The following is a 13613-nucleotide window of genomic DNA, read 5'->3' as shown; positions in this document are numbered from 1 at the left end:
CTCTGAACTCCTAATCTTCCTGTTCCTACTTCCCAAATGCTGGGATTATAGGAAAGAGCCATCATGCCTAGTTTATGCTTTGCTGAGCCTGAACCCAGGATAAGCACCACCAACTGACCCTCATCCGTTGTTAGACTCCTTAACAATCGCTGCCACTGAGGTCAGTCTATGTTCAGAAGGGCTGCAGGCAAGGGCTCTAAAATATTTACTCACGTGTTCTTTAGGTGGCTTTGTGGTTATTATAAGTATCTTATCCACACAGAATTAATTTGATCAAAGAAATTATTTCTTTTTCTTTAGAAAAGGCTGTCCTCTTGTGACCACATCACCACTAAATAAACGGCACCATTTTAACTGGTATTGTTCTATAGTCCTGATCAATTGCTAGCTGGTTATTTGGGTATCAACTGTTCTGTAGTCCAGTTCTCAATGAGCTCCCTGTGCACCACATACTTACTTTCGCCTTCAAACATTACAGTTACATTACCAAACACCCCTTAGGAAAGGAAAGAGTGCCACTCTGCTAGGGTATTGTTCACATGGTTCTAAATTTAGAGGTTTAGAGGACTGGATTCTTATACTGACTGTCCTACCCACAATGTCGTGCTTTAATCTCCACTATCTTATTAGCAGCATGCTCTCATTTCTTCTTCTAAGTAAGACATATATTCCTACCCTATTTTTGGTAATGAATGCAATGGCAATTCATTATGTTTCCCAATTGGTTATTCTCTACATATAGGGAAAAAGACCTTTGAACAGTTTATAAAAAAAAAAAAAAAATTCAGTCATATTACCTTTTATTGTTAGCTAAACTGCTACTTGAGATTGAATGAGGCAATACATTTTAAAATATGTATACTATGTATTTACATGTATTTTAAAGATTAGCAAACAATGCTTCAAAAAGAAAGGGAAAATTATGAAATTTTTGGATATAAAACAGCTATAGATTCTAGAATACAACCATTCTACTTTACCTCAGCCTCCTTTTCAAGCAAGATCTGGTCTTTATTCATGTCCTCATTCTCTACTTTCCTAAGGGTAAAAAAGAAATTACAACTTTAATACTACAATACTGTATTTCTGAATAGAGATAACAGACAGACTTTTAGAATCCTGAAGAACTCTGCTTTCTGAAGGTCTCTGGCCAGCTCAAGCAGCGTAAGCATGGCGCTGGCAGGCCTTGCCCTTCCCACTCCTACGCCCCTGTAAGCCACAGATTACATCCCTAAAGCTCTCCATTCACGTCTGTTCCCTTATTCAGACTCTTTCTTACGTCAGATTCATTCCTGAGGCTGACTACTAACATCCAGTTATCAAAGCATTGAAGCCCAGCCATCAAAATCCCCCTTTGGATCACCTTATTAACATGCCCAGTCAAAGCATCTGAGCCCATTCTAATCCAGACCCCCTTTTCTCCTCTTAAAAATTGAACCTGCAGTTTTTCTGCTGGAGCCAGATAGCAGAAACTTTTACTTTTCTTTCTTGTTTTCTGTCTGTGAAAATAAGTGTTTGGGTGTGGTTTGTGCCTAATCCAGGTTATGAGGGGAGCCCCCCCCCACTGTGTTGTGTGTGGGTCCCCTTCAGTTAAGGCCTTTTAAAGATATGATAATTAAGAGAACACAAGGAAGAAAAAGACAAAACATGAAACTGGAAATTCAGAAGACTTATTTCTGTAAGGTGGAAAGATGATTTGACTTTGTCTTACAGTCAAAAGCAGCAGGTCTAACCAAAAGAAGGGTCTTGGTTTAGGGACGTTCCCCTTTATGACTATACTGTGAATAAACTATTACACCTAAAGAAGCCAGAAGAGCTGCTGAGTGAACAGAGCCTGGCAGACAGGACTGAGGAAAGCTCACTGATAACACCAACAGTTATGCTAGTAAAAGCCTTTCTTAATTAATATATTTCCAAATTAACATCTCAAAAACTATTTTATTATTTATGTGTGTATGTGGGTGTCTATATATAAATATATATGCATATGAATGCTGGTGCCCATAGAGGTGAGAGGTGTTAGATTCATTGGAGCTTAAGTTACAGGTACTTGTAAGCTTCCTAGAGACATGGTTTTTCAGGTGCAATTGGGTCACAAAGCACATATCTCATATGTGATGGTTTGTATATGTTTGGCCCAGGGAGTGGCACTATTAGGAGGTGTGGCCTTGTTGGAGTACATGTGTCATCGTGGGTGTGGGCTTAAGACCCTCATCCTAGCTTCCTGGAAGCCAGTATTCTGCTAGCAGCCTTCAGATGAAGATGTAGAACTCTCAGCTCCTCCTACACCACGTCTGCCTGGATGCTACCATGTTCTCACCTTGATGATACCGGACTGAACCTCTGAACCTGTAAGCCAGCCCCAGTTAAATGTCCTTATAAGGAGTTGCCTTGGTCATGGTGTCTGTTCACAGCAGTAAAACCCTAACTAAGACATCATACAAATACACTAGGACTACAAAAGAGACAAAGTGAATGGATCTGGCCACATGGAATCTGTAGAAAATAGAGCTGTTACTCCAGTGACACCTACGGTGATCTTACCTTCCAAAGCTCTCAATGGCAAGCAAACCCATTATTTATTTATAAACACAGCAATACTTCCACAAAAGAACCAATGCAAGCCTCTGGCTCTTCCATCTAAAGCTGTTTGTTTAAAAGAAATGCTTTATTACTATTTACTTGTATGCATTGCTTGCCATGCACCACATGCATGCCAAAAGAAGGCATCAAATACCCTGGAACTGAGAGTCACAGTTGTGAGCTGCATTGAGGGTGCTGGGAATTGAACCCAGGTCCTCTGCAAGGGGAGCAAGTGTTCTTGCCTCCAGAGCCATCTCTCTAGCCTCTGAACTTGTTCTTTATGTACACGTTATGAATGTCTCTTTTCTGTCCCTGCTTCCACTTGACTGAATTAACAATATTCTTTTACAGTGATACAGTGATTGAGCAGGAAGCACATGTTTTTTATGATCAAGAAGTCTGAGTTATACACATGAAAGACAGGAGAATGAGACTCAGGGAACATGATACTGGGAAGACAGTGTGACAACCTGCCGCCTCTCTTCAGCCTCTCAGAACGGAAGTTTTCATAGTGAAGGTCTTGGGTCACTTCCTGTAGGTCCTGCATGTGAGTGCTAAAAAGGAGAAGAAATGTAACAAGGGATTCAGGATATGGCAGTCTCGTGGGCTACAACAGCAATATCCTAGTCAGGAACACATGGAAAAAAGCCAGTACTGCGAGCCCGGATAATCATTTGGTAAACTTCAGAGTTTGCTGGACTCTCAGGTAAGAAAGCTCCTTTGGAAGCACAGTAAGCTACAACACTAAGACCTTGAGAGACTATTTTCTCCTTGCCACTGTCATAGGCATTACAAGCCACACTACAAAGCATTAGCACTGGAGGGTCATGGACACACAAGGGATTTTAGGAGACTTTTTTGTAAATGATAACTGAAATATAACACTTCAATTTTCTAAAAGATCTTACGAAAAATAGACAATTCTAATAGCTTTTTTTATTTCCCAAATGTTACTCATTTAAAATTGTATAGAGAACATAACACATTCCTGTTTACTCAGGATCTAGGGAAATAGTATGAATGTGGATAAAAGGGTAGTTGGATCTTCTTCACTTTAAGGAAGGCACAACTTAATATCACACCTACTGTGCAACACTGACATTCCCTGAAGAACAGGGCTAGGACAGCCAGCAGCTCAGCACTGCAGACAAGTATGTCTTAAGCACTCTCAGAACTATTATGCTACATCTGTAGTAACTTAAGATGGCAAAATCATACTGGTTCTCATTCAGTAAATAGCCTAAGTATGCAGTAATTTAACTAATCAAAGTATTAGTTTGTTCAGATTACTTCTCTTTGAACTTTTTTCATTAAAGAAGTATATTTTATAGAGAAGTACAAGAGTAAAGCTTGAAAGTATCACGAAGAAGTGATGGAGAGAAGGAAATTGTTTAGTACATATAGTAAATAGGTGCTAAATACATTATACCTCAAAATATGTATAATCACATGCTAATAAAAATAAAATAGCTTATGTTGTCTCACCATGTGATACCCTCTGATTCATTTTAACATAGTGAGAAGAACTTGACCAGATGTTAACCTTCTAGTTTCCAGAAAGAGACAAGTGGGCTTCCATACTTATAAGATAATGAAAACTAGACCAAGACATCTTAAGCTAATTGACACCCGTAACATTTACAGTTTTCTAGGCTAATGCTGAACCAGAGCTGCTGATTTACTGACTGTAGCACTAATAGACTCTGGGGCTCTCGCTTTGTTTGTTGGACAATAGCCAAGATCCCATAGGTTCTGATTTCCTCTAGTAACAAACCTGCTATTGGAGAGACAGTGGTAACTTGTAAGTGTTCCATATCCGTGACACTGTTACTCAGAATGTCTTTCCTTGTTCTGTTTGTATACATGTGTGTTTGGGTGCTTGCACTATCCAGAAGAGGGTGTACAGTCACCTGGGACTGTCACAGGTGGTTTTTGAGTACCTGAAATGGGTACAGTGGCAGCAAGCAGTTTTAACTGCTGACCCATATCTCAGGCCCATTTCATTCTTCTTTATAACTTAAGAGTTCAATAGACTATATCCTTTTTTTCCATACTGTTATCAAAAGTCATCACCCTTAATTTAAAAACTATTCAAGAGGGGAAGGCATACTTAAAGTTTACATTTATTTAAAGGGAGGAGCAAGTACTATAAAGTCCTAGGAGAAAGAGATTCAACAGAGGCTCAGAGTCCCAATAAAGACCCTCAGTCCCAACTGCAATGGTCTTCTTAGTCTGCAATAGTGGTATACCCAGTTTCTGAATGTCCCCACTCTTCATGTTCTGCCTTAGTGAATACACCAAATGTCTTACATGAGCATCGTTCTCAGCTTCAGAAAGTCATTGTGTTCTGGGTTCTCCACCTCTACAACTCCCCATGGGTAGAGACGGCCTCTAACCTTCTTGCCTTTGGCTTCAATCAACTGGTTGGAGCCAACCACAGAGAATGGGATACTGGCCTAGAAAAAAACCACAAGGTAGTAGAGAACAATGTTCACTGTAAACCAAGGATACAGAAATGGCTCACTGCTAGCTGGGCAGTGGTTGCGCACGCCTTTAATCCCAGCACTTGGGAGGCAGAGGCAGGCAGATTTCTGAGTTCGAGGCCAGCCTGGTCTACAAAGTGAGTTCCAGGACAGCCAGGGCTACACAGAGAAACCCTGTCTTGAAAAACCAAAAAAAAAAAAAAAAAAAACAAAAAAAAGAAGAGAAAGGAAAAGAAATGGCTCACTGCTATTTACAAAGTTGCTTTTTTTTTTTTGAGAAAGACAAAAAAGTAAAAGAGAAAGGTCTCAATACATAGTTATAGATGGCCCAGAATTAGCTATGTAGAGCAGACTGACCTCCACCTCACAGTGATCAACTGCCTCTATCTCCCAGTGTCCCCAGTACTGATATTAAATGGGTGTGCCAGAATGCCTGGCCTTAACTACATCTGACTGAGTGCTAAACGGATATACATTTTACTTACACAGACCAGTTATTTCTCACATGGACAGAGTCTAAACAAACCAATTTTGCAATGACATTTCTTTTCTTTTTTCTTTTGTAGATTTATTTAATTTTATTGTATGTGCATTGGTCTGAGGGTGTCAGAACCTTGGAACTGGTGTTACAGACAGCTGTAAGCTATGTGTGTGCTGGGAATTAAACCCTGGTCCTTTGGAAGAGCAAGACAGTGCTCTCTTAACCACTGAACCATCTCTCAGCCTGCAATGACATTTTCAATTCTTAAAACTTTCATAAATATGTTGACACCAAAATATATTACTATAATATGACCTTCCCAATCTTCTGTCAGTGAAGCTTCCTTGGCCATATGTGTCTTTTAAAATATGTACACAAGAACGCAGGGAACAGGAACTGTTCATGCTGTATGTCTGAAGTTAGCTCTTACCTTGAGGAGTCTAGTCTGTTCCTTAAAGTCTTCATCTTCATCTGACTCTGCATCAGGTAAGTGATAGATTTTAATGCTATGCTCTTCAATTTCATCCAAAATCTGGAACAATAACAAAACTAGAATCAATTTTAGTTAAGGACATATTATTTTAACTAGATAACTCATAATTGAAATTTACAAGAATTATACTCAGGAAGTAGAGGCAGAAACAGACAGCTGCAAGTTCAAGCCAGTTTGGTGTACATGGCAAGTTCCAGATAGGCCAGAGCTACATAGCGAGATTCCCTTAAATAAAAATACCAAAAACAAAATCCACCAAGAAATATGTAAGAATCATTTGTGTATCAATGGCCAAATAACTGGTAAGTTATTTTCAAGTAATTTAGAAACAGCCAAAAAGGTTGTTTGGGAGTTTTTCTGTCTGTAAGAATAACAATAATAGCAACAATCATACACACTCACTTTCAACATAAAAAACAATAGGAATACTAGTAATAGCCTCAACACAGCAGCTAAGCTGAAAATACTCTCACAATCACCTACCAAGACAAGAGCCAGAGGCCAAACAGATACGATAAGCACCTAAAAGTTCATGGGCAATACAGGAGTCTCACACCACAGAGTCTCACACATAGTCACTGAATGGGAGGAAGAGTATATTATGCAAGCAAAAAGAATTTTGAGAGTAATCCCAGCACTTGGTGGCAAAGGCGAGGCCACTGTGATCTATATGGTAAGTTGCACAACAGCCAAGGCTACACTGAGAGACTGTCTCAAAGTATCAAAATGTATTAATTGATTAATTGATTAATCTTGAGCTGGGCAAGGTGGCATATGCCTCTAGTATCTTAAAAAAACAAAAACAAAAAAGCACACAGGTGAAGAGAGACAACACTTCCATGTCACATCCCTCAACTTAGTACTTGTGGGAGCTTCTTATACTCCCTCAGCCACGTCCTACTCAATGAGGTTATTTTTATCTAAAAGTGTTAACTATACAAATTTGATTCTTCCATGAGGATGAAAATAAAAAGAACAAAAACCCTCAAAACCTTACAAATATTGAGTACTCTTTGAGTTCCAATACACAAAAAGAAATGAATTCTATAGTCCTGCTTCTGGCAACGCAGTTGAAATCTTTCTTCCTTCTACTTCCTGGGTAGCTGGCTCAAAATCCTGCTGAGAAGGCATAGGTGGCCATCTCCTTTCTACTCACCCTTTTCTTTAGCCGCTCACGCTCCTTCAGAGTGAGAGTGTCAGCTTTCGCAATGACAGGCACAATATTCACCTTATTGTGTATCGCTTTCATAAATGCAACATCTAAGGGCTTCAGTCTAAAATCAATGTTCAAATGCCACACATTTAGGGAAAGCATAGAAACATACCATTTTTCTTCTCAAAATCATCTCATTCATATATTACAACATGCAAGAGGTTTCTGAGGTAAACAACTGACTCACCCATGTCCAAAAGGTGAAATGAAGTAGAAGCAACAATGTACCCTGTTATCAATGATGTGACGCCTGTTCAGTCCACTCTCATCATGTAGGTAGCGTTCAAACTGCTCATCAATGTAGGAGATAATTGTCTTGAAACTAAAGCACAAGAGTCACAGAGACAAAGTTTGGAGCTAAGATGAAAGGATGGACTATCCAGAGACTACCCCACTCAGGGATCCATCCCATAATCAGCCACCAAACCCAGATACTATTGCATATGCCAGAAAGATTTTGCTGAAGGGACCATGTTATAGGTGTCTCATATGAGGCTATGCCAGTGCCTGGCAAATACAGAAGTGGATGCTCACAGTCATCTATAAGATAGAACACAGGGCCCCCAATGGAGAAGCTAGAGGAAGCACCCAAGGAGCTGAAGGGGTCTGCAACCCTATAGGTAGAACGACAATATGAGCTAACCAGCACCCCCAGAGCTCGTATCTCTAGCTGCATCTGTAGCAGAAGATGGCCTAGTCGGCCATCACTGGGAAGAGAGGCTCCTTGGTATTGCAAACTTTATATGCCCCAGTACAGAGGAATGCCAGGGCCAAGAAGTGGGAGTGAGTGGGTAAGAGAGCAGGGCAGAGGGAGGGTATAGAAGAACTTTCAGGATAGCATTTGAAATGTATAAAAAGAAAATATCTAATAAAAAAATATGTTAAAAAAAAAAAGAAACTAAAGTACAAATTTCAATACTAATCGTGGGGTACTAAGACAGGCAGTCCCTAACTTCAAAAGAAAAACCCATTTCTCTTCCCTTTCCCATATAATACTTAAAACAACCCATAACAGAAGATTGACTCTCTCAATCTTAGGCATAATGAAGGCATGTGTTTTTGTTTTTAAACAATGGCAAATATTATTAAGTAGTTTTAATGAAGCAATGGGAATCAATAACCTAAGTAAAACAGATTATCAAGTTCCTGATAGGTGGTCTATGAAACTGGAAGGCTGCCAACACTTTTCCAGACTTACAACTGCTTCACAAGAGGCCAAGAAACAGGGCAGTATCAGAAAGCATGCAGTCCAAGGCAGGACTATGTAAGGTGCCATCAGGACAGCAAGTTCATGGGATGGTGAGAAGGGAGGCATTCTTAATGCAGAAGAAGGATAAACAAGCACCAGTACCCTGCCTTCCTTTTCTCACTTAGTGCTGCAAATTTGATCCTTTTTCTTGGCAGGGTTACGGCAAAAAAAAATAGTAGGTACAAAAGTAAGATTTTTCTGCACAATGAGGGCAACGGAGTGTTCTACCCTCTGAAATCCCTTACTTGTGAAAATAAGGGCAAAGAGCAGTCGTTTACAGGTAATATGACTCTTAAGGAAGGGACAAACATAGAAAGAGCAACCTGTCCTCTGGCTGCAGCCTGTATTACAGTGCTTTGTTTATGTTAGCAGTTTGTAGAATAATTAACTTTTCAATCTCAGATCTCATTAGAGTGGATACAGTGGCTCATATTCAAAATAGGAAGGAAAAGCAGGAGAAATTTGAGTTTAAGGCCAGCCTGAATTAGTGAGACCTTGTTTCAAAAGAGGCAATATTTAAGCTTGAAATGATTAGATCCAGCAACTTTTAAGTGTTGCTAACATTGTCTACAATGTAAATACATTAAGTAAATGAAAACAAAAGCAGAGTAATTGACCCTTTGAGGACTCTGCACCCTCTGTGAATTCATACCAATCCCTGCAGTTGATGGCATCCCCGTAGCCGGGAGTGTCCACTACTGTAAGCCGCAGCTTCACGCCCCTCTCTTCAATCTCAACAGTCGAAGCCTCTATCTGGACAGTTCTTTCAATTTTCTCTAAAAAAGAAATAAACTTAATAGAAAATGTACTTAAAAATCAAGGCAGCATGCTAGAGGAAAGATATCCATTATTTATATTCTTATGAAAAATGACTGCCGGGTAGTGGTGGCGCACACCTTTCATCCCAGCACTTGGTACGCAGAGGCAGGCAGATTTCTGAGTTCGAGGTTAGCCTGGTCTACAGAGAGAGAGAGAGAGAGAGTTCCAGGACAGCCAGAACTACACAGAGAAACCCTGTCTTGAAAAATGAAAAAACAAACAAGAAAACTAAGGTTCAATCTCTAGCACCTTCATGATGGTTTATAACCATTTGGAACTTCAGTTCCAAGGGAACCAACCTCCAAGGGCACCAGGTAAATATGTGATCCTCATACATACACTCATGGCAAAACACAGATTAAAAAACAAAAGGTCTTAAAATTAGCTGGGAAGTGGTGGCTCACGCCTTTAATCCCAACACTTGGGAGGCAGAGGTAGGTGAATTTCTGAGTTCAGCCTGGTCTATAGAGTGAGTTCCAGGACAGCCAGGGCTGTCCAGAGAAACCCTGTCTCCAAAAACAAAAAAACCAACAAAAAAATCTTAAAATTTAAAAACAAAACAACATACTGGGACTACTGAAATGGCTACTGGATACAAGCACCAGCTGCCAAGCCTGATGATGACCTAAGCTCAATACTGGAACCCATATGGGTTACAAGCAGAGAACCAACTACTCAAAGTTGTCTGAGACAAAGTAATTTATGAATTCATTTAAAAACAGAATATAAAAGTATTGGTGAAAAGGTTGTACATCTTTATTGTGGTTGACTTTATTCGTTCTTATCAACAAGTATTTATGTAGCCCAGTAGTAGAGCATTTCACTAGCATGCAAAAGGTTCCAGGTTTGAGAAGTACTGTAAAGCAAAACAAACATATCTGAGAATGCCAGTGTCTTATGCTGGGATAATCAGAGACTAGACAAACATATCCCTATCATAGTTTTCTCTATATGTAATACTTTAATTATATTTAAGTAACTTTAGATAATCCTGAAAACTGAACTTCTGGCGTCATGTATGCTGGGAAGGGCTCTACCACGGAGCTACATTCTCACTCTTGTATATAGCTTTTCAAAGACATAAAATTCTTTCAGTTGAGCTTTTCATCCAACATACAATACAGATGGAAAACCAGGACATTTACTAGATAACAAACTGAAATGAAAGTTAGTTACAAGATACACAGATAAGTATAGAACAAAGTCTACAACCAAGCTCTCAGGACCTCAGATACAGCACACTTTCCATTCTTTTGTTGACAGTTTACAAAACACAAAGTAATTAAGCAAAACACACATCTAAGACCTAAGATATCAGGTATATATTCTAGCAATGTTCAAGTAAAATAATACTTAACAATTATATAGAAGTATTTACCTGCAGCTCCAGGTATAATTCTTTCTGGGTAGAGATCAGTCAGGAATAAGCTGTTTATGAGAGTTGATTTTCCTAGACCAGATTCACCTTAAATGAAGATGAAAATATTGTCATGTCATGATCTTTCCCATATTAACTATTAAACCTGGAATGTTTACCACCACGTGTGTGTCACAAAAAGAAATGGGGAAGCTCAAGGAAGATGAGCAACTTCCTCAAAGTCAAACAACAAGAACCTAATCTGAATCCAAATCCATGGGATTGTAGAATTTGTTAATGGCATGATCATAAACAATTTTTATCTCTCCACAGGTTTCTAGAACATACTTTGGAATTTTGTTGTTGCTGTGGCCTTATTGAAGGAATCTCATTGGGGCAGCAAGGTTTGGACGAGTTATATCCATACCCTGCATCTAGTTTGTTCTCTCTGCTTTTGTGCTTGCCTTTGAAAATGTAAGCTCTCTGCTTCATGTTCCTGCCACCATGTCTGCTGCTTGCTGCTATGCCTCCCCACCATGATGGTTTCATCCCTCTAGAACAGTAAGAAAAATAGTCTATCTCTTCCTTAAGCTGCCTTGGCCAAGGTTTTTTCATCAAAGCAACAAAAAAGTGACTAACAAATCTTTATTTTTCAATGCACAGTTCTCAAATACATTTGGTCAGAGTTATCACTAAGTACTATATTTTATGTTCAGTAATAATGTTGTCAGGTTTTGTCACTCCTTTGCTACCCCTCCACCTTTTCTGTTTTTTTTTTTTTTTTTTTGAGATGGTCTCACTTGGACAAGGCTGGCCTCAAACTCCGTAGGTAGCTAAGGGTAGACTTGAATTCTCTTTTTTTCTGTTCTGAGACAGTGTTTCTCTGTGTAGCCCTGGCTGTCCTGGAACTCAGAAATCCGCCTGCCTCTGCCTCCCAAGTGCTGGGATTAAAGGCATGTGCCACCACTGCCCAGCTTGAATTCTTAATGTCCCTCCCTCTTGAGTGCTGGGATTACGGCTTAGTTCTGTCCTTAAAACTGTTTATTTACAATTCCTGTGTGTAAGTGTTTTGCCAGAATGTATTTAAATGTACCGCATGTGTGCCCTCAGAGATGAGAAGAGTGCACTGCATCCTCTGGAAATTGAGTTTCGATTGTAAGCTGCCATGTGGTAGCTGGGATAATCAAACGTGGAACCTTTACCAAGCAGAGAGTGCTCTTAACCTTGAGTCATCTCTTCCACCCTTGGTTCTAGCTTTTTAAAGCATGTTTTAAAATTATTTGCTGTTAATGTTCGTACCACAGTAGACAACTCTAATTTTAAAATGTTTAACCTTTTTTTACTGTGCCAATATCCATTTATTTAGTCAGCTCTCTTATAATTAGCATGCTTAAAATTAAGAATTTGTTGAAAAGAATGACCATATTAGGGAACTATATCAGTATAATCCACATTTCACATTTGCTTACATTTATGCAATGTTCATTGGGTAGAAACTAGAACACAAACACACACAGCAAACATCTATCAGCTACATCAAATCATCAAATGTTTTTTCTTTTTACCAATACATAGATCATACTACAGAAACAGTGATTACATTGGTGGTCTTGCTAAAATCTTGTTATAAACAGTAGTCTATACTTTTCTTGTGATTTATAGTGGAATAAAGCTTGCCTAATGAAATGAATATGGGAGTTATGTACTGTGCAGTATGTATGTGGCAATCAGGAATTTAAGACCACCCTTAGTTACAGAGCCAGTTTGAAGTTAACCTGAGCAACATGAAACCATGTCTTAAAACCTCAAAAGTTGGGGTAATATTTCCCATTTGTCTAAAGTTTATATATGATTTTTCATTTCCACCACAAATGGCTCTATGGTTTAGTGAGTCTAGAGAATTAACTATCTCATTCAAGTTGTTCATCAGCAACAATTCTTCACACCATTACCGATTATCTGTTCAGTGACAGAGGGCTAAAATCGTAGCCTTTCCAAGCTTGATATTAGTAGTTTGAGTCTACTTTTTTTTTGTTCATTCAAAAGAAACATTTACTAATCTATCTTTTAGTTCCATTTCCTATATCACTTGTTTCTCATTCAATGTTCCCACCTCTTATTTCTGAGTTTAGTCTGTTCTTCATTTTCTAGAATATGGTAAAAAAAAAAAAAAAAAAAAAAAAAAGATGAACTTTGATTTTTAAAAATAATACTGTATGCTTGTACATGTGTGCTATGGTTCTATGGTCCTTTGTGAAGCTCAAAGGCCAATTCTAGGGATTTAGTTCTCCCCTGCCATCCTCTGGGATTAGAGGCCAAATTGAGGCTTGTCAGGTCTGCCCACAAATACCTCTACCCAAACATGGGAAAGATGTAGGAAGAGGAAAAGGAGACAAGAGAAAGGATGCATGCAAATTAATAGGATAAAGCAAAATTGCTTAAGCCCTACATCAATGATGTAATACCTCCAGCAAGGCTCCACCTTTTCAGGGTTCCATAATTTCCCCAAATAGCACTATCACCAGGGACCAAGTGCTCAAAAACATTAGCCTACATGTACCCCATGGAAGACAGTCTTTGTTCAAAACATCCCAACTGTATAATTTTGCTTTTGGGGTCTCAGTTAAAAATTCTGTTTTAATAGTATACTGGATAGTATGACTATAACACTGTAAATGGTCAAATTTCTCTTTCTCCTCCTCTGTCAAAGTCTAATTATGTAGCCTAGGCTTGTCTCCAACTTAGATCCCTCTTCTACAAGCTTCCCAAACACTGGGTTTACAGACATATACAGGATCACACTTTTTGATGTCTTAAATAAGAGATATTTCTGACTTAGTAAGTACTTAAGCAGTTTGATTCTCCAAGGCTTGTTCATAACTTTTTAGGGATAAATAACATTTTATGTCTACTTTAGCCCTGTAGACCCTACTAA

The 13613-nt window shown here is 38.9% G+C and overlaps 1 protein-coding gene across 3 annotated transcripts in view; it reads right to left on the bottom strand.

Annotated features, from left to right (window-relative positions):
- The window catches only part of Septin2 (septin 2), a 31867-nt gene that overhangs the window by 3111 nt on the left and 15143 nt on the right, over positions 1 to 13613 (bottom strand). For all 3 annotated transcript variants that reach the window (XM_021168253.2, XM_021168261.3, XM_021168286.3), the window contains exons 4-11: positions 10700 to 10786; positions 9155 to 9278; positions 7441 to 7575; positions 7197 to 7314; positions 5978 to 6079; positions 4894 to 5039; positions 3054 to 3137; positions 981 to 1038 (exon numbers count right to left, since the gene is read on the bottom strand). In XM_021168253.2, the coding sequence (XP_021023912.1) occupies positions 981 to 1038; positions 3054 to 3137; positions 4894 to 5039; positions 5978 to 6079; positions 7197 to 7314; positions 7441 to 7575; positions 9155 to 9278; positions 10700 to 10786 (854 nt within the window). The remainder of the gene's footprint in view (positions 1 to 980; positions 1039 to 3053; positions 3138 to 4893; positions 5040 to 5977; positions 6080 to 7196; positions 7315 to 7440; positions 7576 to 9154; positions 9279 to 10699; positions 10787 to 13613) is intronic.

Source organism: Mus caroli, unplaced genomic scaffold (assembly GCF_978045245.1).
Source record: "Mus caroli unplaced genomic scaffold, Mus_caroli_1 scaffold_1, whole genome shotgun sequence".
In the NCBI taxonomy this organism is placed as follows: Eukaryota; Metazoa; Chordata; class Mammalia; order Rodentia; family Muridae; genus Mus; species Mus caroli.
This window is presented reverse-complemented; position numbering and strand designations above follow the sequence as displayed.